Source organism: Diceros bicornis, chromosome 4 (assembly GCF_020826845.1).
Source record: "Diceros bicornis minor isolate mBicDic1 chromosome 4, mDicBic1.mat.cur, whole genome shotgun sequence".
In the NCBI taxonomy this organism is placed as follows: Eukaryota; Metazoa; Chordata; class Mammalia; order Perissodactyla; family Rhinocerotidae; genus Diceros; species Diceros bicornis.
In genome coordinates this window covers 99168673-99195921 of record NC_080743.1, presented here as the reverse complement: position 1 = coordinate 99195921, position 27249 = coordinate 99168673, and the positions used below count along the sequence as shown (strand labels likewise).

Here is a 27249-nt window from a genome sequence, read left to right as displayed (position 1 = left end):
GTAGTCATTATTACATAATGGATTTTTAAAAAGAAAAAAAAATCAAGATAATTCAGGAACTTGAGGAAGATTTTCTTGTCATCAGAAATATTTGAGTAGTTCTCTGAATGGTAGCTGGACACTGATCATTGCTAATTGGTTTATCAACATTAATCCCACAGTTGATTGTTACTCCCCCATAGCGGGCTGAATAGTGTCCCTCCAATATTCACATCCACCTGGAACCTCAGAATATGATCTTATTTAGAAACAGGAACTTTGTAGATGTAATTTGTTAAGATAAGGTCAAGCTGGATTAGGGTGGGTCCTAAATAAGGACTGGTATCCTTATAAGGTTATCTAAAGACACAGAGAGACACATGGGAAGAACACCATGTGATGATGGAGGCAGAGATTGGAGTGATATGTCTATAAGCCAAGGCGTGCCAAGGATTGCTGGCAATCACCAGAAGCTAGGAGAGAGACATGAACAGAGTCTCCCTCAGAGCCTCCAGAAGGACCCAACCCTGCCGACATCTTGATTTCAGACTTCTAGCCTCCAGGAATGTGAAAAAATAAATTACTGTTGTTTTAAGCCACCCAGTTTGTAGTACTTTGTTATAGCAGCCCTGGAAAATTGATACACTCTTCAAATTCGTGACTTTTAAACTTTTTAGATATTCCATCTCAGCTCTAGACCAGCCTCCTTCTTCATAGAGGGGTTTCTCTGTGCAACATGCCGCAGGAGGGGCAAGTGGACTTCGGGCAGGACACTCGCTGTCACCTCCTGACAGTATCAGTCAAGAATGATACACGATTGTCTGTGGCTTTAGCGACATTCCTTGGCCTTTGATTCTTGGGAGCGGAATAGGCTGCACAAGGTCGAGATTGGCTCGCAGGTTATTGGCACTAACACAGAAGCTGCATCTTAGTCCTTCTGCCCCAGGCGTGACCCTTTGGTGGGTCTGAGAGCAGCCTCCCAGGGTTAAAACAGTGATAGGTTCTGACACACCTTGTAGTTTCGGTTCTCTTGGAATAATTTTCTATCATTCCAGGAGAAGCTAGATACTCACCGCCATTATAGAGAACAGAGAAGTAAACATTGCTGACAACCACCTCTCCTGGCCGGGGAGGAGACAAGGCTCTGACCCAGGTCAGGGCCCGAGAATCGGGAGCGGGCACTACAGTTGGTGGGCCTGGAGGGGAGACCGAGGGGGACTGAAGTCTGAGTTCTGTCAAGGGCAGGCCTGGGAAGCATGCAGCATCAGAAGCATTATGTTCAAGGCTGGGGTAGAAGCAAAGGTTCTGCCCCTTGTCAGGCAGGATAGAAGGCTAGGAAGAGCTCTCACTCAGGGAGAACTCTCCACACACAAGCCCCAAGGAGGAGTCTAGAGGCGGGGTGGGGGCTTACAGGATATGGCAAGGTTTAGTGCTGGAACCTAGGAACAGCCTTAGCAGACAAGGGGATCCTTTATCTAATCACTGTCCCCTAAGAGACTTTGGGTCAACTCTTCTAAAACCTAAGTTATCATTTAACTAGCTTCTAGTTGATATTCCTATGGAGGGAGTTTACTCATTTGGTTACTTGAGTTTTCATTAACAGCCTCTTGATCTTGGAGATACCCCAGGAAGGTATGAGATTCAAAGTCAAGTTTTCCACGGATGCTTTACCAAAATTTTTTTTAACACCTGATTAGGAGCACTGGTTATACTTGCTTTCAGTTCATTACACTATAAATAGTCTTAACTGTGTTCTGTAACACAGAGCTTTGGGGTCTTGACTATTGCTGTAGACCCCTAACTATTCTTTTATTGAAGATAATCTTGGTCCCACTTGTAGGCAGTCTCCTAGTCCCCTCAGCCCAGTGTTGGCAGTGGGAGAAACTTGAGTTTAGACACATGTCCTGAGGTGCCTGAAAGTGGGACCAAAGCAAAATGCTCTGAAAGGGTAGTCTGGGAAGCAGAGGTGCGGGGGACAAATGCAGTCTGAGCCTCCTTGGTGGCAATCACAGTCTTTAATTATCAATTAAGTCACAGTTTGATTTGTTAGCAAGTGCCAGCTCGTAGGCGCTGGTTGAAGTACAGAGCTCAGAGCAAAAAAGACCTTAAACCTCAGCTCTTTGGAGGTCAGTCCCTCCCTGGCACCGTCAAACACCCTCTTGTCTTCCCTTCTGCTCAGAACTCTTCAAATACCAGGGTTCTGAGTGTTTGGCCATGTTCTTATCCTCTTCTGTCCATGTGAATGACAGAAAGGGAAAGAGTTGTCTTCTCTGAGGTGGGGCTTGTGAAAGACCAGTCTCCATTTACACATTTCTCTTCCTCCTCCTCCTTATTCTAGAACTTTGCCTCCACCAGGAGAGCAGGTGCTTTTGTAGAGAGATCCTTGGCCAAGATGACAGGAGATGCCACATCTAGTTTTGACACTAGTGTACCTTACTTTGTGCCCTTGAGCAAACCTCTTCACCTCTCAGGCCTCAATTTTCTTACTTGTAAGATGGGAAGAATGTGTGTTTATGATTTGTTGTATGTATGCCCATGTTACATGATCCCTAAGGCCTTAGGACTCCAGACGTTTTATGGTTTCTCCCAATGTGGGCAGAGGTGAGTATACCTGATGAGGATTTCAGGTTGCAGTGAGTATAAACACAACTGAGAGGAGTTGTGGCTTCTAAGGATTCAGGGACGCTTGCAGAAACACTGCTGGTTGGGTTTGTGGCCTCTCTGTGCCGGTGTCTAGCAGAGTGCCTCGATTCTAGTGAGTATTCAAATGTGTATTTTCAATGAAGGAAAGAAGAGAGCATGGAAGGGAGGGTAGATGGAGGGATGGAGTGGAGGGGAAAATCCCATTGATAGCCCGGAATAAGAGTGCAGAGAAGCCATGGATGACCCTCCTTTCTGGAAATTATCTCCCCACCCACCCTGGTCTCTCTTCTGAGAGGCCCCTCTAAGATCTTAATTCTCCTTCCACACCTTAGGTTCTCTCATTAGAAATAAGCTGCAGGTAGGAACTCCTCATGTCATCTCAACCCCAACAGGAACAATGAGGCGAGGCTTGTATGCCACCGAGGAGGGACCAGCGCACCCTCTGAGGATAGGTAGGAACAGCCTAAGTGGAGTATGAGTGCAGGCAGCAGAGCCCCCAGCAGCTGAGGGCCCTGAGAATCAACGTGATTCTGAAGGTGATTGTCGTGGGCGGAGGGAGGAGGCAGCAGGAGCTCTGCCTAGGCTTTGCTGGGGCTATCCTGGACGTTGGCAGCCATGTTGTTGGCCTGGAGCAGGAAGGCAGTGTAGGCCATGTCAGCTTCCTCCTTCGAGGACTAAGGGAGGAACAGAAGAGGAGTCAGTGTTTGGGGCATTGGCTCAGTGGGTGGGAGTCAGAGGGAGGGGATGCATTAAACATCCTGAATTCATCATCTTGGCAACCCAAGCTTGTGTTGACCCACTGTTCTTATTCCAGCCCCCATGCTCACCAACAGGGACTAATTTTGAGCAACGGAAAGTTGCAGCTTCTAAAAATATCTCTCTCTGTCTCACTACCTCCTTCTGACACATGGAGTGGAACCACCTCTGTTACCTGGGCCTGTCCCCGGAAGCTCTGCCCACATAGTCCATGGGTGGGCTAGGCTGGCATCAGCCACAGTGGTCTACATTTTTCTTTCTCCACCAGCCCAGAGACGTTGCTTTTCAGTGACACAAGGCTAGAGGAGAAGGCTTTCTCCAGGACTAACTCACTCTCCTAATTGTTTCAAATGCTGGGGTCCCTGCTGCTGTAAGGGAGAGTAGATGTGATAACAAGCATTAACGCCTTGGGATTCAGGAGGCACAAGGGGAGGGTCATATGACTCCAAAGGCAGGAGTCACCTCTAGTAGGATTTCACATAACATGGCACTTGGTTGGGGTGGGGAGGGGCTTCTAGTGACTATCAAATTGCCCACCACCAGCAAATGTCCTCCAAGCCCAGGCAAAAGGCTGGTGCCCAGCAAACCCTCAACGGAGGGCAGCTGACTTGAAGTCCATGGGTCCCACAGCCCAGGAAGAGTGGGCACCTAATCACCAGTGTTTGATGTGGGGCCGAATCTTTTATGCGCTTGCCTTCCCCATCCCCTAGTCTCTTGCCCTCCTGTTTGAGGCTCACCTCCTGCCTCTCCCTCAGCTACAGCAACACCACAACCAGGAAGATACGTCTCGCCCTCAAAAAGTTCTCTTGAATACTATTTACACTACCTTCCCTATTCTGACATCAGCCCCCATTTGGAGGTCGTTTTTTCTGATGTCTAACTGCAGTGCCTCATGCTGCATTTTCTTGTCACACAAGTGGGGCCTCATTCGCCCTCCTCACCCGTACCCTTTTCGCCTTCTTGGGTTCTTCGGTCTCAGTGGTGTTCTTGGTGGTGGCGACAAACTCTGTGTGAAGAGAGGGGGTGGATTAGCCCTCACTCACCTCATATTCCCACCCAGACTCAGAGTCAGGTCTAATTCTCTCTGTTCCGGGGGTTGGGCATTCCTTCGAGTGAGGGACGTACCATCTTTCCCTCTGAGAGATGTCTCCTGAGTGACTGGAGCGGCTCCCATGTTGTCATTGGCTCCAAATTCCCTGGAGTTCTCAAAGTCTGACATGCTAATGTCTGTTCTGTAGCTTCTGACTGAAATCCGGTCTGTGCGGGAGAAAGAGGAGTCAGTGTAAGGATGGGAGCTGGACATGCGAGAACAGGACGTGCTGCTCTTCTCTGAGGGAGCTGAAGGGGGTCAGGGTCTCTGGCTGCTCATCTCTGACTATGACCCAAAGCAGAACGGAGACGACGCCAGTCTCCTCCCTACTCCCCTTTCACGGATAATCAAGACTCAACAATCCCCAACCTTTGTTTGTCACTCTGTGACCTTTCAGCACACAGTCACTCATTTTGTCCTCGCATCAGCCCTTCGAGGTGATTATTATGATTCCTTCTTGAGCCATAAGCAAACAGAGGCATGAAATGGGGACATGCCAAAGTCACACAGCTGATTGGCTCTCAAACTAGCCAGCAGCACAGGTGTCCTGGCATCCTGCTCTCCTCTTCCTGGCACCCCTGTCTCTGAACTGAGACCCTGAGCAACTGGAGATGGCCTTCCAGAGATAGCGTGTGGACAGTGGCACTGCATGTGAGTTTTGGGTACGTGTGCGTTTATCTTTCCCCACCCACTCTCCCAGAACCCGTTCCTTGAGCCTGCAAAAGACTCTGCTGACGGCACGCCAGAGTGCCTCTGGGAGGGCTCAGGGTGGGAGGCGGGGCAGGGAGCCCCTCGGGACTCACCTATGTTCTTCCTGTGCCGAGCTCTTAAGACCCCCACCACTAGGGCCCCCAGCGCCAGCACCAGGGCCAGGGGCACCAGGGTAGCGAGCAGCACGGTGGAGCTCCCGCCTTGTCCCACAGAGCTGGAAGAAGGGCAAATCAGTCACTGAAAGGAGAACCTGGGGGGCCCAGGGTATGCTGTCAGGTTGGCTGCGGCTAGTTTCTCCCTGCAGGTTAATCCACTCCCTCCCCTTGATATAGCCCGCTTACTCCATTCTTCTGAGAAGCCCTCCCAGACATGGCAAAGGCAAGGACAGGGACTTCTCTGCATCCTAGGCCTAGGAAACTCAACTGAATGGTAAACCCCACCCTAGCCACAGGCGAAAGGCAGAGCGCCATCGGGCGCTCTGCCCCTATCGAGGCAGTGAGGTCTGCCCCCCATCAAGAGTCGGACAGGCTTCCCTCCTTGGTCCTGGTGGCTCAGCTGCAGGTCCTCGGCTCTGGGATGTTCTCTGAGTGAGAAGCCCTGAATCCTTCCTCACCTGTCAGGGTCTATGGATGGTCTGCTCCCACCAGCTGGGTCTCCAGTATCCTTCACTGCTCTGTCCTCTGCAAAAATCCCGGGATTCTGAATGACGCTGCCCTCAATCGTCCTGACTCTTGGCTGTATCACATCAGCAGAAGCAGCACTCACTGGGCTGACATCTTCGGACCCTGGAGAGAGCAGAGAGGAGCTGGATTATGGTTCTTTCTCTATGCTTTCACTCTTTGAGGTTAGGGAGTCTGAGGAGTAAGACTTCATTAGGAATCACAGGGTCAGGGTGAGATCTGAAGGCTGTTAGGGTAGGGTCCTGGATGACACTAGAGATAGAGGAGTGATGGTCTTCTCTAGCTTTGATCATCTAGACAGATGATCTCTCTGTCCCATTAATACCAAATTCATTCCCATCTACAAGGCTCTGTATCATTGATCCAGCTGTGCATACAGGCTGACCCATCATTTGGGAACAGAAAGATTGTTCAGGTCAGGCCAGGTGGCCCAAGCGGTTAAGTGTGCGTGCTCCGCTGCGGCGGCCCAGGGTTCGCCGGTTTGAATCCCGGGCGCGCACTGACACACAGCTTGTCAAGCCATGCTGTGGCGGCGTCCCATATAAAGTGGAGGAAGATGGGCTCGGATGTTAGCCCAGGGCCAGTCTTCCTCAGCAAAGAGAGGAGGATTGGCAGATGTTAGCACAGGGCTGATCTTCGTCACAAAAAAAAAAAAAGGTTGTTCACAGCTTTCAAACCCTGACAGAGGCCTCCTGACCACAAAGCTGGGTGTGATAGTGCTGCCCTCTGGTGGTAGCTTGGTGATGGGCCCCGCGTGGGCCAGACCCACTGGACCCAGACAAGATAGGATTTCTAGAGGGACTAAAAATACCCTCAATAGGAATAAAGCATTTCATGTGACATTTTAAAAAGAGGCTTAAAATGCAAAGTTACTGGAAGAGGTTACCTAAATTTTTTCACATAGAGGTATCTGGCCGTCTTTTGAGAGTGGGCTTTGGCAGAGTGTGTCACATGTGATAGTGACTGAAATATCTTTGTGTGGAAGAGCTCTACACAGAAAGAGCTTCAAATGGTCTGAAGGGGCAACTATGGGACTTGTCTTGAAGCTGCAGTTAAATAGCAGACCCACTTTTTTTCTTGGTTTGTATGTTTATTTGGGATGCCCTTTTTGGAAGGCTAAATGAGACTCTTTGGGGGCTAAATCTCCCCCTGCTCCCAGCCTCTTACAACCAAACCTTGGGGCCACCCCTGATGAAGAAGCTGTTGGCAGGAGTCTTTCTCTGGGGCCCGAGGGGCAAAGGCTTCACCATTGGAGGCTCACCTGTTACCCTCTCCCCGACCGCCACGTAGACAGCCACAGTCTCTCTGTATTGAAGGCCCTCCTTCACCCCGCACCAGTACCAGCCCTCGTCCTCCTTGGTGGCTTGGTTCAGGGTCAGGTTGATGACCTGGTTCTTTTGGTCGCAGTTCACGAAGGCCTGGCTGGAGCCCTCGTCTTGGCTGGGCAGGGCCCTGCAACCTTCGTTGGTCCACTTGCACCAGAATTTCTTGTAGGAGTAATATTTGCATGGTGAGTAGCAGGGGAGCTTGAGAGTCCCTCCCAGCTGAACAGTCACGTTCTTGGGGACCTTGAGATTTGGTTCTCCTGGAGCAGGGAGGGAGGGAGAAATAGGCACAGAAGTTGGCGTTGGTGATGCTGCAGGGAAGTGACTGTGGCGGGGACCTGTGTCCACAGCCCATTTCCTTCATGGACAGCATTGTAAGTCGATGCCTTACAGTATACTGAAAACATAAGAAATACAATTACGTGCCTGCATGGTAATTATTATTGATGACCACCATGAATCAATCCAGTCCAGTATTGAACATGGAACCTTGACATTGACTTTAGTTTGCTTTCCTTGCTCCTCTCTTCTCTTCTAGACTCAATACAAAGAGCTGCACTCTACTGCAGCTGACATCACACGTACTGTAAAAGTGGCCAATGCTCTTGATAATAGGAGGTGCTGTGTGTGGTCGTTTGGAGATTATGGTGTATGTGCAGGGAACAGGTATGAGAATGGGACCTCTTGACAGGTGGGCTCTCTCCTGAGGTATGTCCCACAGCATAGAGGTGGGTGAGACGGGAGGAAGAGTGGCTGGGGGTGATGCTGCTGCTGACTGGAAAGGTCCTGGGGCTGCCTCCCTTCCCTCTTGCCCGAGTTCAGTTCTTACCTTCAACAATCTTGAGCTCCACCGTGGACCTCCAGCGAGTGTCGCCGTTGGTCAGACACCAGTAGAAGCCGGCATCCTGGGCAGTGAGCTGGTTGAGTATGACCGTGTAGGTGCCATTGCCCGGCTCTTCATACAGCGCGAGCCTGCCACCGTACTGTTCGTACTGCTTCGTAACCAGCCCCGCGCTCTCCACCAACAGTGGGCAGCCGCCATTTTGAGTCTCTTCCCAGCGACACCAATACTTCAGGCTGTTTTTTTCCTTTGGGTTATAGGGGCAGAGCACGACCACAGAGCCTCCTACCACACCTTTCACCACAGAGGGACTGCGGGGAAACAAGGTCTCTAGAAGCACAGACAGAGATGGGATGGAAGAATGGTGACATGATCTGAGCAGCCTCTTCCCCGTGGTCTCACTAGGGTAGGGAGTGAGGTTTAGACTAATCTTAACCTCACCCTCCTCAGAAAATGAAAAAGACTTTCCTAATGTCACAGAGTCGGTAGCTGGAGCCACCAGGACCAGACACCAGGGACTTTCACCACTAGTCTGGGCACCTCGTTCCCTTTCCCACCTTATTCTGAGCAGAGAATGGAAGGAGTTTAAGGAGAGAAGCCCTTCTCTTTGGGCTTCTTACAAAATCTCCCTCTGTATAAGTTTTTGTCTGTTTATTAGCTTGCCCCACAAAAATGGCCAGATAGATTTTCTCCAAATTGAGAAATTATATTTAAAACGATATGATTTAAAATATAAACTATGTAGCACAGATAAGTTTAATTGTTGAGGACCCTGAGGGCCATCTCAAGGAGAAGGACAGCCCTTCTCCAAGAAGCTAAAGCCGAGGTTCAGTGAGGACCCTGGGCGACTGAAGATGCTGAGCACCCAGAGCTGGATCATGAAATGACACACAGGGAGTGTGAGCGCCTGAAAAGTCACAAGGGCAGTTACTTTGAACTGCAAATACTGGTTTGCTGCTTCTCCTGAGGGCAACTCTATGCGGATGCTCCCGGGTGAGAAGGAGCAGGGGTTGAATTATTTCCGCACATTGATGGCTCACTAAAGTCGAGCTGAGTAGGCAGGACTGTGATGAATAACAACCTTGAGAGAAGTCGTAGAGGAAAATTCAGAGGCTGGGGCATTGCCTTCTTGGGAAAGCTTTGAGACCAAGATAAGCTAATCCTTCTCCGATCTGGGTATGAGGGATGAGGTGCCATCCTGCTTAATAGTCAGGGAGAAGGGACAGGCAGCGCCTGCAAGCCCTGCCATGGCACTGGGATTCCATGCTAAGTCCTCACTGTGGTCCTCTGAAACCAAGACAATCTACAAGTCTTGCCTCAATCAGGGGCTTCACTCTCCTCATTCCTATTAATCAGGGACAGCCATCAAAAGGCTGTGTTTTCTCTTGTACAGCTGTCCACACAGTATCTAGTTCAGGGCTTGTCAGGGAGCAGATATTGTTGACCGACTGATGAATATTGAATAGATTCACAGGGAGCGAGCTAGGCTCTCACCTGCCAGGCTGCCCCACTGTTTCCCTCCCCCCCATCCCCCAAGTCTCACCTTCATTGACGAAGAGCTGCAAAGCCTGGATGGACAAGGCTTCCTGAGGCTGACCATCAGAGTTGGCTCCACACAGGTAGAGCCCTGCATCCTCCTTCCTCAGGTTGGTGATATGCACCCTGAAGCCGTCATTCTTGTCCTCGAACAGGATCCTGCCCTCAAAGGCCTGACTCCTGTGCCCCAGGGTGTTGATGACCACATCGCAGGTTTCCTCACTGTCCACCCGGCACAGGAATTTGGCCACATTTGCCACCTCGGAGCCCAGGGCACAGTCAAAGGTCACGGAGCTCCTCAGGTCTCCATAAACCAGCTCAGGCTCTGGCTTCAGCACATAGAGGTCAACGTTGCTCTTATCAGCACTGGAATCATCCCCAGCCTGGCAGACATACGTCCCACCATCACTGAGCTGGAGTTTGTTGATGATGAAGCTGAACTTTAATTGGTTGGTACCCTGAATACTAAGTCGTGCTCTATTGCTGTAGCTGGGGTTCACGTACCCACTGGAGTCGATGACTGGGATGCAGTCCTGGCCTGTCTGCTTGCACACGGACTTCTTCTTCTGAGAATTCCCAGAGTTGAAAGGGCAGTCAATGGTCACTGTTCTGCCCAGGTCTGCTGTGTAGACTTCAGCGTCCTGTGGGAGACCAGGATCTGCAGGGTGAGGGGCAGGGGGCAAGTTGTGATTTCACTTTCTGGCAACACAGGACTGCTCAATGTTCCCAGTGAGAAGCTGGGTGTGTCTATCACCTGGACGGCCCCCTTCCCCAGAGGGACACTGTCAGAACATGTCTTCCAAGGCCCAGCTTTACTGCCGTCTCCTTCATGAAGCCTTCCCCAAGCAGGTGCTAATCTCTCCCTCCTCTGTGCTCTCTTGATATTTACATCTGTATCACGTATTATCTCCGGCCTTGTGTATAGCTAATTAAGTTCCCGCAGACTGGAAGTCTCTTCAGGGCAAAGACATGCTTTCCTCATGTTTGACTCCCCTGCAGGGCCTAGCATGAGGCCTAAACTTAGAGGGTGCCCAAATTAATGTGTTGAAATGAACAGAATGAATGTGAAGTATAGGGTGGGGGATTTTAGTGTATTGTGATAGAAGTTTCTAAAATTTACAACAGTCCAAACATGGAATGGGCTGCTTTGTGAAGTAATGAATTTCTGCCATTTAAAGTGTTTAATCAGAGGCTCCATACCTGTCATCTCCAGTATTATTCTGGACATCCTCTATAGGGTCAACTGTAAGCTCTCCTCAGCTCTTAAGATTCTTTGATTTTATGAATCTCCATGACCACCTGAATGAACTCTATTCAGTCCACAGATAATACTAGGTACATCCCAAAGCAGCAAAACATATCTTTGGGAATCCCTCTAAATTTCCTTAAGACCTCTTTCTCTTCTAATTTCCCTTGATTATCTAAAATGCCCTGTCGTTGAAACTTAGTCAGAAACATCTTTCCTATTTTTCTCTTTTCTCAATCAGAACAGGCTTTTTCAGTGGGCCATTCCTTTAGGGCCCTGGTCTTTGGGCAAGAACTGATCACTTAATTTACGCTGAGAGTGTTGATGGACTAATGGATCTCAGGTAAAAAATGCATTTTAAAAGAAACTTTCTGTGACTCAAGCTCTTGATCTAAAGGGTACACTAATGGCAGGATTTTTAAGGCTCCCTATAAATCTCTCCCTGCCTTTTCTATCTCCCTCAGCTCGTAAACCTCCTGTCCCACCTGCAACAATGAGAGAACTTGTCCTCCTGATGCTTTTCTGAGATAGAGCCTTAGTAAACCCCTAAAATGTTTCAGGCCCTGAAGACCTAGAAAGGTCCACCCGCCACCCCCAAGTAGGTCCCATCCATCTCATTCCCATGTTCTATTATGAAAAGTCTTTGCCTCCAGAAGGCGGAGGATCCATAGCCTTCCCCACCCCATGCCAGGACACTCTTTTCTCTCAGGAAATTCTTCCTCAAGCCGTCCCATTGCACCTGAGATGATTCTCTTTCGCTTTCCCACAGAAGCCCAAGGAGCTGGATCCTTACCCGGGATGACCTCCAGGCTCACATCAAAGGACAGGCCCCGGCTGCTAATGCCCAGACCACACTTGTAGTACCCAGAGTCATTCCGGGTGAGATGGCCAATGTTCACCACAAATGTGCCGCTCTCTGGGAAGTTGGTGAGGTTGGCTCTGCCCTCATAGTCCTTGGAGACGTAGCCCTCCGAGGAGATGAGGGTTGTGCAGCGGCCCTTGGCCCCCTGCCGGCACCAGTACTTCCGGGTATGCCGGTTGACGGAGGTGGCCGGGTAGTAGCACTTGATGGACGCTGAGCTGCCTTCCACACTGTTTATATCCTGGGGACCAAATATGGGACTTTTCATGGAGACCACTGTGGAGACAGAAGACAGAGGCTTTCTGAGGCGTTGGGAGGTAAAGCCTGCTGAAAGGATCAGACAACCCACCTCGAGGAGAGGAAACGGTCCGCCTAACACACGTGCCTTCCGTGGGTTATCTACCGTGTACTGCAGCTGGACAGTTGCTGCAACTGGGTAAACGGATTGATTAATCATTATTAACTTTTAGCTGTAATTCATTCATGATAACCATTTCAAGGACAATGGAATGGCAAACTTATTTAATGATATCCCTTGTTTATTAAAAAAAAACACTTTTGTGGGGTACCACACTTTTGCATTTGCTGTCTATTATTTCCTTATATTTCTAAAAAATTATTTTCTTTTTTTTTTAATTATTTTCTTTTTTTCCAGATAAAAATATTGACAGCCAGGAAGGATAAGTTATTTCCCCAAAACCCCATAGCAACTCATAGAGATGCTTGGTTCAAGGTCAATGTCTTTTTTTAATTCCCAGCGAAGACCCTTCGCCAGACCCCTGGCCATGCCTGTTCCTGATCCCCAGCGCTCGCTCGCCATTTTCAGACGTGGCCTTTCTGCACCGTCTGTGTGACTCCTGCTCCAGGGAGTACAAGTTTTGAGAGGGGCACCCCTGGGGATGGGCCTAATTTCAGTGTCCCCAGAAAACTGAATCCTAGAGAGGAGTGGGCTGGGACCTGGCAGACGCACCTGGGAAGACAGCCAGCAGGCAGGTGAAGAAGAAGAGTGTCATCACTGGTGGCTCCCGTGGGGCTATGCCGCCCAGGCCAACTCCTTGAGTGCGATGCTGGAAGACAATAGCATGAAGGGATGAAGCTCCTACGTCTTCCTAGACCAGTTGATGTTAGAGGTCCTGTAACACCTGCTTGATTTTGTATCTCCAGAAACTGACATAAATCCTGTTGAGAGAATGAATAGCTCCGCCTTTCCCATTGCAGCTAAAAGTCCCATTATCCCAGAGTGCTTTTCAATCCTTAATAGTTATAAGTAGATTTTACATCTCAACTAAGCTGCCAGATCCTTTGGGATAGGGACACAGGTGCCATTTCTTCTGTATCCCCATCCAGGAGGCACGGTTCTGGGCAAGACCAGTAAGATCTCAGGAACAGCTCGCTGGACGATTGAATACACCAACAAGTGGCCTCATCTCTTTGGGTCAGCTGCCCTCCTCCATCCCTGGGAGGTCGGGGGTGGGGGGCTCGCATATTTTATGGTGTGTTCATACAAGTAAACTGAGACCCACAGAGGAGGCCTAGTAAGGATTAAAGTTGTAAATGTAACAATGATGGCCATAACCACCATCAATTGTTCTCCTACCATGTTCCAGGCACTGTGTTAAATAACGCACATGTATTATCTCGTTTAAACTTGATATCCCCCTATAAGTGGGTATTCTTATCCACATTTTACACAGGAGAAAATGAAGGCTTAAATGTAAAGTGCTTTCCTGAAGGTCACACAGGGATTAAGTGTGTGAGTGGGGGGTGGGGAAGGGGAGGGGGGCAAGATTTGAACCTGGCTTTGTCTTACTCCCAAAGTCCAAGCTCTTAACCTCTCCCATTGCTCTGTCTTGCACCTCAGACACAGCAGCATGCTCATCCCTTGTGCTTCCTCCTGTTACCCGTGGAGCCCCCACTGCTTATCAAAGCCTTGTCATTTACACTATTTCGCTGGAGCTTTGTCACTTCCCTTTAAATAAGACAGAGTGGCTATCAGTACAACCATTTTATGGATAAGAAGATCAAGATCTTGAGATGGTGAACAATATGCCCAAGATTTCCCAGAGACTCAGTTATGGGGTCAGGGTTAAAAATGTGGGTGTTGTGGCCTTTGTTATCCTGCCTGGTGAGGCAGGGCAGACGAAGATGGAGAATCCAAGGTAAGGCCACTCAGAGGGTGCCACGCATGTGGACCTGCGGAGGGCAGCGGGTCCCTAGCCAGCCTGACCACAGCTGTCCTCAGGTCCCAGACTGCCACCTGGACGAGGAGAGAGGAGTCCCCACTTTCCCACGGACTTTGACAGGCTTTAAACTTTGAGATGGACTGGACAATGAGAGTGTTAAAGGAGAAAACTGTGTTAATGATCATGGGGCAGTAATGAGCACCTTACTTCCTGGCCCTGCCCTCGCTCCCGGAGACTCCCTTCACCAGCTCAAGCCAAAGGCAATATAGCTGTTTATCGTGGTTATTTCTTTTATGTGGGGGGAATTTCCCAGCAATGCACCTTTTCATTTCCTTGTGGAGATAAAGGTATTCTGTTTCTCCAGTTCTCTGGAAGAGTAAGGGAGGCAGGTCAGGGGAGGTGGGGACAGACATGGGTGTCAGGTGAGAGCTCAAGGCTCTCTTGATTCCAGTTAATTCCCCCAGGCCTTTCACATTAGGCCAATGATTAACCTCTGGACTGGGGCCTTAGCCAAATGCCAGCGTCAGCCCCAACCTGCATGCGCTCAGGGGACACTGGCTGGGGGACCACCGGAGTGTGCACCAGGTCGCCAGGGGAGAGGCTCCCAGGTGGGAGTAGGTGTCAGAAGGCTGGGAAGTCTGTCTCCTCTGTGACTCTAGGGATGGGCTGGCTGCAGAGTCCCAGGAATCCGCCACCTGCCATTGCACTGGCCTTGGGTACAGTGGCAGGCGGGAGGACAAAAATGCCATGTGCTTTTAAGAGCCTAAACCAGCAATGGCTCTCCTTGGTTCTGGTTGCTGTTCTTACCTTTAGATAAGCAAGCTTCCTAATATTTCTGTGAGACAGGAGTGGGTCTTCCCATGGGCTGAGCTGGGGAATGCAGCCCCACCTCTGCACTGGTAAAAGTGATTTATCCTGGGGAACAGAGGGTCAGATGCCAGGTCTTCCAAAGTGGGAGTCCTGACTTCCAGCCCAGGCTTCCTCTCACTTGTGACATGCTTGGATGGCTGTGAATGTCCACGTGGGCGGAGGACTCACGCATGTTCCCATTACAGGGATGAGAGCATCAGGCATACACAGCTGGAAGGGCAGATCTGGCAGAGGGTGACCTTGGTGAGGAAGCACATGGTCTAGTCCCAGGGGAGATGGTGGGAGGGCAAGGGCACTCACACTCTCAGGAGCAGGAAATCTTCTTTGCCCAAAGCTAAACTTGAAACACAATTTCTCTGCTGGAAGCTGAAGGGGCCCCGGGCTTTGAGAATCATTAGAGATCTCCTCCTCTCAAAACCAGACTTTCTCCCAAACCTGGGCGAATCAGGCCCCAGGAGGGCCCCATTCCATGGTGGCTGGAGCTGGACTTAAGGAATTTGCTTAAGGAAGGAAGGAAAGAGCATGCCATTTACTGGGCGACTGCTCTGTGCCAGATGCTTTGCTGAGGCTTTTTTCTTATATGACTTCATCCATCCTCACGGCAACTCAAGAGGTAGATATTATCTTCATGTTGCAGGTGAAAATCTAAGGGTTAGAGAGATTCCTGGCCCCAACACCCACAGCAGAGTTGGATCATTACCCTATTATCACTCCATAGATGAGCAGAGGGGCCTGTTCTTTTGAGATATACATAGGCTAATGTCTCATGCACACAGACACCTTTTCTGGTCCTTAAAATAGGAGTTATTTTTTTCACTGGTGAGGCTGGGATGTTCTAGATCATTCTCATTTTACCAAGTTACTGCCACTGATATAGTCATAACATATGTCTACACAATTGTGGATTGGGGCAGGGGTGTAGGCCATGCTGGAGAAGAGAGTTCGTCTTATAAAATTAATCTAGCTTGCTCCTCTTTGGTTAGAGTAACTGATCTTCAGCTATCATGGCTTGGAGTACAAACCTTTGTCTATCTAACCTTAGGTTTCCTCCTTTCTCAGAGGGAGAGGGATCTCCTGGACCAGGTCCTGGCTTTGCTGCTGGTTAGCCACATGGCCTTCAGCAACTCTGGGCTCTTCATTTGTTTGGTACACAGCAGAGGGTCACTCAGGGCTCTCACAGCCCCAGGGGCTTCAGAGGGGACAGAGAACATGTACTATGGGGACTTGAAGCCAAGCTGGTAATTTCAGACAACTTCTTGTGAGTGTAAATATGGAAGAGCAGGAAGCTTAGAGCTCAGAGGAGTGGGGAGCAGCTGGCCTGGCTGTGGAGGGGGCTTTCCTTGGCCTGCACTGAACGTCCCCTTCCCCTACTTCCAGGAGAGGCACTGCCTGAGTCCATCTGGGACTATCACTCTCATCTACCATGGGTGCAAGGGCTGAGCATGGACTAGAGTGAGCCTACAAACCACAGCACCACCAGGGGAGGGAGAGCAGTCTGTGTGGCTTGGGAGGGCCTCAGACTCATAATGACAGGTGGGAGCTTAGGAGAGTTTATGGAGTTTATGTAAGCCCTGGTGTGTGGGAGAGTCTCCAAGGAAAGGCAATGTTGAGGGAAGGGAATCGGAACTCTGGAGGGCAAGGAGATGGAAAGAGAACAGCCAAGGGGTCTGAAGAATGTATGAGCTAGAAAGCTCCAAGACTTTCTGATCCCACCCCTGTCAAACGTGGCCTCTATTAATGCAAGACTTAAGCAGAAATTAAGAATTTGAAGTACCAGCTCCATGAAGCTCTGGGAATAAGCCTTGTGGATTTCCAGATGGCCTTTCCACAATGACTTAGAACCCCTGTTATTGACTCCATCCCATCCTACCTTGATGTGTAGGTGTTTATCTCATCCACTCTACCAGATGGCAGGCTCCAGGAAGGCAGGGGCCAACTGAGGTCAATCTCTCCATCCCCAGAGGGCCTTGCATCAGAGTGCCTGGCAAAAACCAGCTCTCAGCCAAGACCGATCGGACCGGGAATGGTTACGTCCTCATCCCCTTGCTGAGAAGGGCAAACTCAGGGCTGATTTCTCTGTTTGCCAAACGCCTTCTTGGTTCTGGGCACTTAAGGCACAGTAGCATGGGGAGTAGCCTGGAGGATGGAAGAGAGCCTAGAGGTCCAGAGTCTTGCTCTGTCACAGGCTATCAGAAATGCTCTACCACTTGGGCAAAACGTGCTGGCCCATCTCCCGCATCTGTAAAATGGGCATCATAGTCCCTGACTCTTCTAGATTGAAGGGCTACTGTGGGATGGGGAAATATGGAGGGGGATAATGGGATAATGTATATGGAAACACTTTAAATAGTATAAAGTGCTCTCCAACTGTAAGAGGTTACAATTACTCTTAAGCACAGGAGGGTGGGATCCGTGCACTTGGCTTCCATGGTTGCTGTGCTCTTGGAGAATGGCAAGAGCAGGGACTCCTCAGTGCGGCTCTCAGCTCTCTCACTGGGGGCTGTGTGATTTAGGGGCAGGCTATTTCAACTCTTTGAGCCTCAAGTTCCTCATCTGTAAACTGGAGATAATTATACATAGTACAGAAAGTCGCTATAAGGATTTAATGAAACAACATACATGAAGTCCTTAATATGGTGTCGGGCTTAAAAAAATGTTAGTTCCTTTCACATCTCCTCTCTAAAATCAACACAGTCTTCTCTTTTTCTTGTCTTAGGGTGAGAGGAGACCAGAAGTCTGTTTATTGGGCATCGTTGAAGACTGGGGGTGAGCTGTTCAGGTTGGACCAGCATGGCCTGAAGGAAGAGACATGCAGTATGGACTAGGGTAGAAGTGGGGGATAATAATTATAGCTAGCACATGCTGAGTTATTTTCAAGTGCTTTACTTGTTAACATTTAATCTTCCCTAGCAGCCACCCAAGGAGGTAGGTAAAATGGGCAAGCCCATTTCACAGATGAGACAATTGAGGCACAGAGAGGTAAGAAATTTGCCCAAGGTTACACAGCAGGCGAGTGACTGCAATGGGATTCAAATTCAGGCACTCTGGGTCAAGAGCATAAGCTCATAGCCACTGTGCTATACTGCAGAGGGTCTTGAGGTTGAGAGGAAGCAGTTGGGAGAGGAGGGAGCAGGAAACCCAGTCTTAGAGAAGAAATTAGTCCAGTTCTCTCCTCTCTGCCTTTCACAGGAAAGGTAGTTCCTGTGAAGAGACACTCGAAACCAGAGGTAGGTGCCAACAGAAAATTTCTTCCTGAAAAATAGTAATAGCTGCTATTTATTTAGCACCTACCTTGTGTAGGGCATGTGGCGTTTGTTTTCTGATCAGACACCTTGCCTCTAAAGCTTCTTTCTACTCCATCACCCTGTGTCTGTGCCAGTGACTTTGGGACTCCAGCCCCAGCCCACCCAGAGAGAGGGTAAAACATAGATGAAGGAGGTCTCTGCTGAGCATATGCATGGCTAATACAACTTTTTTTTTGTTTTACAAAAAAAAAAGGTGGGTATTCTGTTTTTTAGGTGATGTCGGAAGTCCCCAAGACCGTATCAAAATGGCTGCACCAAAATGTCATCGTTCATACTCACTGGGTGGCCCTACACCTCCTCACGTTAGCTCACGGAGTCTCAGTTTCCTCCACTATAAAATGGGGTCATGATACCTCCCCTGCCTCCTTCCCAGGGTTGTTTCAGGTGGGAATGAGATGAAGCTGTGAGTGCCCGGGCTAAGTGGATTTACTCCACGGAAGCTGCTGCTATCCCACTACTTATAAAATAAAGCCACAGAGGAAGAGACCAGCAATGATCACAGAGCTAGCTGCTCTCCTGACTCCTGGTTCGTTGCTCTTTCTGCTACATCACCACACCCAGGGCCAGGGAAAAGGATGGATGGAGAGTTCCAGAGCTGGCTCTGGGCAGACCCGACAGCTGCCTTCTACTCGAACCCATGAATTGGCATATCCTCTCTCCAGATGTTAAGGAACCTGTAATTCCCCTAGTGAGCATGGAGAGTGATGATGCGAAACAGCTTGGGTGGCCACAGGCCTGGGGCAGTTGCTCAAAGGGAACCGGGGTCGTGGGGGATGGAGCCTGCACAGCTGCTGCGCTTGTGGTTTGTGCCGGGGGGGTCCCATGGCTGGCATGGGGATGCAATCAGGATGGGCAAGGGGAGAGCACGGAGGGAAGGGAGGCCTAAGTCTGAGGCCTCCTCGCTGCAGAGCCAGGAGGAGCATCAGGACTTGGGAACACTGCCTGCACCTGGGATGGGGCTCTGCCACCTCACTCACTTACCCTGGGAGGGCCTCATTTTTCCCGCCATAGCAAGGACAGGACAATGTGATGACACACTACGCCTCAGTGTGACGGGAATCTGCTGGAGCAAAGAGGGGTTGAAGTGGGATAGGATCTCAGAGCCTCTCTGAAGCCCAGAAAAAGGGGCTGCACGTGCCTGCACCAGAAAGCTGGAGGTGGAAAGCTTCAAAGACTAGAAGAGAACCTGCTATGTGTAAGCACTTGATGTGCATTATCTTATCCGCACCTGTCCGGGGCTCAGTAAGTCCGTGAGTAATTGAAGTAAATTGAAAAACACCAAACAATTGTGATTTTGCTCTGCAGGTTACAAAGCAACTTCACACATATTTTCTCATCTGAACCTCATATCAACCCTGAGTGATAGGTGTTATTTATATACCCATTTTACAGATTAAGAAGCTGAGGCTCAGAGAGTGATTAGGTGACTTGCCCGAGGTCACACACACTATGGAGCAGCTGGTAAGCAATTCAGGGACCAAACTTAGAGAAGAACCACACATGCTGAGCACAGACATTCCTGCTTCCTGCCTGCTGATATTTCACAGAAAAGGGGTGGGGGCCTCCACACAGTGTGTCCTTACTCTCCCTCGGATGCGGACCTCTGCACCCCACCACATGGTCAGGACATGGGCTGCCGCCCTCGTCCTCCTCACCCACTCTCTGTAGGCTGGGAGCTGTGGATGTAGGCGATCGCCTGAGCCACCATCCCTGGGTCCTTCCCTGATGGCATCCCCTCGAGGATCCCAGAGCAGCCACACTTACTTTTACCACTTCCTTCTCCCCAGTCGACCCGGTGTCGGGGCACAGCCTGTCGGCCAGTCGGCAACCCCTGCCTTTCTAGAAGTCGCCAGCAGGACACGGGTTGCTGCTGCCAAAACTGAAACTGTGCAGTGCTGGACCCACACCTGGGCTCTTAAAGGGACACTCACCCCCAGCCATGGCGGCCAGCCAGGGGCACGTGACTCTCACAGATCTTTCCTTTTGGCTTCCTTAGCTGGCTCCATTTGCTTCCCCTTGACCTTGGGGAGACTCTGTTCTCGGGGATCCTCCGTCATTGCAGCTGCAGGATGCGAGACAGAGTATCAAACGCGAAGAGCCTGTTCTGCTGCTTTCTAGCTGCAAGACCCTAGGCAAGTCGCTTTCCTATTTCTTTTCGTCTGGAAAATAGGGATAGTAATGTCAACCCTGCAGGGAGAAGATACAACCAGATATCAGATGTGAAACACCTGGCCCAGGGCAGGGCATGAAATTGATGTGCATTCAATGGGGCACAGGTGGCAGGAATGGCCCTCAGTCCTTGGTCCACATCCCCACTCACTGGGGAACATGGCCCTCCACTCCCTAGGACACTTAGCCTGGCTTAAGTCCACTCTTTACGCATCCTCTGCAGGCCCCCTTTCACCAGCCCCGCGCCTCCAGCAGCCTGGGGGGCCGTGGCCCCCTTGCACTCCCTGTGGGAACTAGAGACTCTGGCTGCTTCTGGGCTCCCTGAAAGTGGAGGGCCTTGGAGTCTTGTGGGGACTGGGCTTGGTGCCACAGCAGAGGGCACTGATCTGTCCAGCTAGGGCAGGAACCTCCTTCCCTACCTCAGCTGGTCCTTGGAGGTCTCCCGGACACCACCTGGTTAGGGCTTTAGGCGTTCTCCAAATGATTTTAGCAGCCCTGCATCACGTGAATGAAGCCCACTCCCCAACACACACATATGCCGCCACCCCTCACCACAGCCCCACACAGAAGCCTGCCCCATCCTACCTGTTCAGGGCTGACCAGGCTCTCCCTACAGCAGCCCACAGGCCACACCGAAGGGGAAGGAGGAAAGGAGAAACGGAGCCCCGGAAAAACACAGGGCAGTCAGAGCCTTGGTCTTATGTTAGCTAACCACTCACTCACGGGTGGCTATCAAGCCACAATCATAGATTTGTTGGTAAGAAAAGAACCCGTATTTTCTGTTACAGAGCTTAATTTCAGACCCTAAACCCAAAATCTGACTGATGTAAGAAAAAAATTGCCTAGTCGCTTCCAGGCAAACTAGTTCCAATTCAACGATATCTCAGTCACTTCAGTCCCGATTTAAAACTCTGTCCCCTTCAGGATTTCCTCTCCTTTTTGTCTCCCTTCTCCCCTCTGGGGCTTGTGTTAAGTCTGCGGTAAGTGGGCATGGGTGAGGGGTGGCTTACTGTCGGGGTGCTTGGAAGGAGTGCCCCATTACTTTGGTCTGCTTTGTCACAGTGCTGTGTTGGCTTCATGCTCCAGAAGGAAGTCTTCCTGTCTTCTGAGATGAAACTTGTCCCGCAGTATCCAGCCTTTATGCCTGTTCATCTGGAGAGGTCTGGTCCACTCGGCTCTCCTACTTCTGGGCTCCTTTGGCTGGGACTTCCAGGCCCCCTCGGCCCTTCCTTGCCGTTCCTGTGGGTGCAGGGTAAGTTTGGCTGATCTGCATCCTTCCTGAGCCTTTGGGAGATCCTGTGCACAGAGCCTCATTCTCCCCTAGAACTCCTTGTGGCCTCTGTGCTCCAGTGTTCCCATGTAACCGGGGCTGCAGTGGATATTGGCAAGACTGCTGGCCACCACAGTCTTGTACAGGACAAGTAAGGTGCAGGCCCCCTTGGCTCCGGCATCTCCAAACCCTTCTGGATCTCTCCCTTATTGTCAATCTCCTCTCCCCAACTGCAACCCCAAACTAAGCCCCATGGTGGTGAGTGGGAGGGCACAAAGTTGCATCAATAGCTAAGTGGTCTTTCGTCCCCCTCAGCAGTCCTTCTCCTCCCCAGTTCCAAGGTCTACATCAGGTGGGAGGATGAGGGGAGAGGGAGATGGTGTGGGGACAGTGATGGAACAAGCCCGGTCTACCGGATTATAGCTTCTTTCAAGATTTCCGTTTTATACCTTTCTCCTTTGGAAGTGGATTATCAAGATATTTGTAGATTTTGTTTTCTTACTCCTCATTAACTAACATTCTCCAAAGCAGGGGGTAACTTGTGTCTAGTGGTCTGGGCTGCCAGGGGTTCATGGAGGCCCATCCACGAAACAGCTGCTTCTCATATTGTTGCGGGGACCCCAGATTCCCTTCCCCGCTCCTCACTCTATGATGGTGGGGAGTTTCCTGGATCACGTCCTGGTGTGTGTTCCCAGGAATCCCCAAAACTATCTTAGCAGACTGTGTCAGACACACACATGTGCGTACACGGGCACACACATGCACGCGCACATACACACACATAGCCGAAGCCCACCTAGCCCACTGGTCCAGCTCAGGGAAAGGGGAACATGAGAAGTGGAACCTGGGGAAGAGCCAGGAAGCAGAAACCCTGCGTCCTATTTTGGGCCCAGCCACATGCTAGTGGTGTGATTGGAGTTACCAGCTTCCCCTCTCTCACTGTGGTTTCCCCATCTGGAACTCAGTGGCCCTACACATCCCAGTCATCGGGGAGGGGGGATCAGCCAAGAGGGGCCACTGCCCAATTCAATAACAATGACGGTAAAATCAGTCATTGTACCTTCCAAAACTTATGTCACTTCATCTGCTTAAAAGCTCCCCCTCCCTGCGCTGGGCACCCACAGGATCTTGAACACCGTTTAAGGCAAGTAAGGAACTCAGAAAATTTGACTAAGAGTGAAGCCTTTTAAATTAACAGATCTCAAAGCTCTGGAAAACTCGGGTCTAGAATGATATTTTTGAATACAAATAAACAGCTTCATAGAACCCAAAAAAAAAAAAAAAAAAACTCCCCCTCCCTTTTAAAATAATAATATGAGAAGAATATAATAACCAGAAGAACAGCTTCTCATTTGACTTTCACGGCTCTAGGACTGGCATTAGTCAGTGCGGGGAAGTGCAGAGCCCTGGTCTGGGGGCTCTGTGTCCCGGCTCCGGCTCTGCCTCTAACTTGCTGAGTGACACTTGCCAAATCACTTCCCCCTTCAGGGCTGCAGTTTTATCTGTTAAATGGGAGGCTGGGCCAAATGGTTTCCAAGGCTGCTCCAGTTCTAGGATTCTGTGTTCTGATTTAGCACTGCGTTAGTTTCCTGTGGCTGCTGTAACAAATTACCATAACCTTGGTGGTTTAAAACAACAGAAATGTATTCTCTCTCAGTTCTGGAGGCCAAAAGTCTAAAGTCAAGGTGTGGGCAAGGCCATGTTCCCTCTGGGGGATCTGTCCCTTGCCTCTTCTAGCTTCTGGCAGCTGCTGGCGTTCTTTGGCATATAGCTGCAGCACTCCACTCTCTGCCCTTGTGCTTGTGCTGCCTTCCGTGTGTGTCTCAAATGCTTCTCTGCCTCTCTCTAATAAGGACATTTAGGGTCCACCCGGATGATCCAGGATGATCTCCTCGTCTCAAGATTATGATCTGAATCACATCTGCAAAGAGCCTTTTCCCGAATAAGGTAACATTTACAGACTCCAGGGCTCAGGAGGTAGACATGTCTTTGGGGGGCCATTTTTCAGCCCACCACAAGCGTCTACTATGTCCGTGACTAGTTTGAGGTCCAGGGATATTCAAAACATGCAGGAGTGTTCATCCACATTCCCCAAGGGCATGTGGTCTAATGGAGGAGTCATCACCCCCACGCACCACTGCCAAGGAGCAACACCAGCCAGGCTAGCCAGCACGAAGAGGCAGCGCAGCCTCGTGGAGCGCTCACAGGCTCCAGACCCAGAATGCCCTGGGTTCACATCCAAGCCCTGCCAGCTGCTAGCAAGGGGACCGTCGACAAGTTATTTAATATCTCTGAACCTCAGAGACATTTTCTCATTTACAAAATGTTATAAACATTTTTTCATTATAAACATAAACATTATATGTTTATGTTTATACATTTACGTTATAAACATAAAAATGTTTTCTCATTTATAAAATGGGCTAATTATACTTCCCGCATAAGTATGGTATAAAGATTAAGTATGATTTGTGCAGTGGCTGGCATCTAATAGGTGCTTATGATTCAGCTTCAAATGGATGGGACAGCACAGGCTTTCAAAACAAAGAGTGATTCCCCAATGAAGAAGCAAGGACACAGAAGAGGAATGACTTGCCCAATTTTGCAAGGTGAGGTAATGGCATAGGTGAGTTGAGAACCGAGGTCTCCCAGCATTGGGCATTTTCCTCCAGTTCTCAAAGCCTTCACTCTTCCAATGAATCTTTTTTTTTTTTTTTTTGTGAGGAAGATCAGCCCTGAGCTAATATCCACGCCAATCCTCCTCTTTTTCCTGAAGAAGACTGGCCCTGGGCTAATATCTGTGCCCATCTTCCTCCACTTTATATGGGACGCCACTACAGCACGGCCTGGCAAGCAGTGCCTCGGTGCGCGCCCAGGATCTGAACCCAGGCTGCCAGCAGCGCGGTGTGCGCACTTAACCGCTACGCCATGGGGCCGGCCCCCCAATGAATCTTTTGAATTGTGTTTCCACAGGCAGCAAATGACTTCCATTTGCACCTTTGATTGATCCAGGGATTGGAGAGGACCAAGTACACAAGCACACACAAGTCCAACTCTTCAGGTTGGTGTTGTTAGTTTGATGCTCCTAGACCCTGGGTTGACCCAGCCACGGATAGAGAAGGGGAGGCCTAAGCCACACAGTCCTTCCCCAGATCTCCATTGCTCTTCCAACATCACTGACTGTGGACGGTTCTTATGCATGTGGCTTTTGCCAGATGCGTGAGAAAAGAGTGGACAGATGAAATGCCTATCACCGCTATTTACTGCCAGCTCCCTGCTCCCATCTGCAGATCTTCAGATGAGTCGATGTTTAACCCCTGTCTTCATGTTTAATCCCAGGCCAGCCAGCCCTGAAATCCAGCATTCCTCAGTAAGCCAATAATATAGAGTCATTTTAGTATCAGTCACTGGAAAATAGAATTGTGACAGTGAATCTTCCAAAGCTAGATAGCAAACCTCCTCATCATTTTTTAAGGATATTGACTGTTTGGGATTATCCATGCCCAAGTAGCCCCAGTGTCACCATTAGCAGATAAAGATCTTGTGTTTCCTGACCCTAGCTGTCATCCATCAGTGAGAGCACAGCATTTACTCCTTCTGTTCTCATTTCGCCTCTTGGGCTGGGGAGAGGGCGTGGGATGGGGACTACTGCCCCTGTTGCTCAGCTGAGTGCTGCTGGCTGGCAGCGTGGTCCCTAACGTGGTTGCTGCTTGGAACTAAGAGAGTGGGGACTGAAATAGTCCAGTTGGCTGGGCTCAGGCAAGCTTTTTGGGAACTTCTGAGCCCAGCCTTGTGTTCAAAGGCTTGAGCCTTTCCCCAGGTGAGTCACCCTGCTGGGGAATAGGTAGGAGGAAAATTCATTATAAACACTCCATATTTGCCTGGTTATTGGGTGATTTCACAGGGGCTCCCTGGGGGCCTTCTTAAGGAGCTTGGACCATGGCGTCTATGATCTGGCGGCATCATGTAAATACCAAGAACAACCTTAATGAGAGAAAAGTCAGAAAATGGCAAGCTTGTGGTGGGCACGTGGGGAGTGTGAAAGATGGGGAGAGGACTGTGACCAGATTAGCGGTTCCAGTCACTGGATATTGTTGGAGAGGGTGACTTACGGGTGAAATGTGTGCATCTGAGCCTCAAATCTTTTCTTTTTTCTACACAAACTCACTGAATCACTTCCTTCTCCCTGACCACCTGCCTCCCTGTGTCGCTGCACAGATGTCCAATCCCTCACTTGTTTTCCTAGCTCTTTTGACTCCCACTCAGAGAATGAAAACAACATTTCTTCTGCGGCTTCTGGGTTAGGGGGTTGTCTGTACTCTATCACTTTGGCTGGTGGAGGAGTGAAGGCAGAGACTGTGGTGGGAGCCCTGACTGGTGCGTCTTGCCCTGAGGAGGCTGTTGTGGAGAGCAAGTGGTGAAGCCAAATGTGAAAGAGCCTGGAAACGGAAAGTTGGCCTTGGTCCAAAGGCGCTCTCAATTCCCCCTGCGCCAGTCCTGGGGCCCAAAGAGCTTTGTTCTCTGGTTCTGAGAGGCGGGAACAAAAGAGCAAACCTGTTCTGAGGTTACCAAACCACTCTCTGGCCCTCTCCTACCTCCATACGCTGGCCAGGGAGGGGCAGAAGGAGGAAGATTTTTGAGGTTGACATCCAAAGTCAATAGGTGAAGTGTCAGGTGACAGGGCCCAGCCCTTCTCATAAGCCATTGGGGTCCTCCTGAAGACTTGCTGTTTCCTTGTTCCTGGTTTGAGGCTGACCTTAAGCCCAAGGTTTGCCTGGCCAGCAGCCATTTGAAAAATATCCCCTGCAGCCTATGTCCATCTGAGCCTCAACATTCCCATCTGTACAATGGTGTACAATCTGCTTCTTTCTGGTGATGTATACTGTAACTCATTTTCAGTTACACTTTCACTGTCTATACCACACAGGTGGAGGAGAGTGCTAGCAAAATGAAGAGTTTAAACCAGTTGCATTTACTAACCAGTCTGCCCTTCCCATGCCAGGCTCTAAAGAAGCAAACTCCCTGATGCTTTTCCTGAACTCTCATCTGAAGTGAAGAGCAACAACTTGAGACAAATTATGGGGCAACTCGGAAAACGCCTTCGGTCATGGTATTCCTGGCTCTCTTCCTCCTATCTGAGGTACTCAGGATTGGGGAGTCAGGAATTTGTAACATTAGGGAAAGAAATGGTCCTGGTTTGATCATCTATGCTCAGAGCAGAACTGGTGGATCTAGATCAAGACAGCAAATAAGCGAGGGGTGGGAACTGGGCCAGAGGCTAGAAAAGGAAAGCACAGAGGGCTCCAGATGCTCTCAGGGAATGTGTGTCTTCAAGAAAATGGGACTAGGGGGCAAATGGTGGCCTATCAGCCCAGTTTCTCGGTGCTCATGATTTCTGCAAGCCACTAGAAGTGTGGCACAGGGTCCTCTCCTGCAGCTGGCGCCTCTCTGCTGCCCATCTGGGATTCAGCTGACCCCTTGGAGAGCAGGCAGTGGGGTGAGAGCTCATCCTCTTGCTGACAGTGAGGGGAGCAGGTTGGCCTGGGAAGGCCAGTGCCTGTTAGCCAAGCTGCGCTGCTTAATGAGAAATGGAGAGCTTGGTGGTGCTGGACCCTGCATACAGGGCCACCCACAGAGAGTCTGTTTCCTTTTGTGTAGAATCTCCATTTTCCACTCAATGTTTGTCAACCTCTTAGCTCTGGAATATGTGTGCCAATGGAAAATAATCACATAATTCATGTCTACTGGCTAGAGTACGGAAAGACCTTTCTCTTGTGTCTGAC

The 27249-nt window shown here is 50.0% G+C and overlaps 1 protein-coding gene across 1 annotated transcript; it reads right to left on the bottom strand.

Moving 5' to 3' along the window:
* Positions 1-3093: 3093 nt before the first annotated feature.
* On the bottom strand, positions 3094-12682 carry PIGR (polymeric immunoglobulin receptor). The gene is made up of 10 exons (XM_058538138.1): positions 12640-12682; positions 11601-11945; positions 9569-10219; positions 8014-8355; positions 7121-7444; positions 5793-5964; positions 5272-5393; positions 4504-4635; positions 4326-4384; positions 3094-3296 (listed from the first exon to the last, which is right to left on the bottom strand). Exons 1-10 carry the CDS (start codon positions 12680-12682, stop codon positions 3201-3203), a joined length of 2286 nt encoding a protein of 761 aa, XP_058394121.1. The 3' UTR covers positions 3094-3200.
* Between the last annotated feature and the right edge of the window lie 14567 nt (positions 12683-27249).

Bases quoted from the DNA above. Each gene is read 5' to 3' on its own strand.
- PIGR (XM_058538138.1), bottom strand. From the start codon at position 12,682: ATGACACTCTTCTTCTTCACCTGCCTGCTGGCTGTCTTCCCAG. The intron at 11,946-12,639 runs GTGCGTCTGCCA...CTGTCTCCACAG, and splicing joins CCTGCTGGCTGTCTTCCCAG to TGGTCTCCATGAAAAGTCCC. The intron at 7,445-8,013 runs GTAAGAACTGAA...TCCCTGCTCCAG, and splicing joins GGAGCTCAAGATTGTTGAAG to GAGAACCAAATCTCAAGGTC.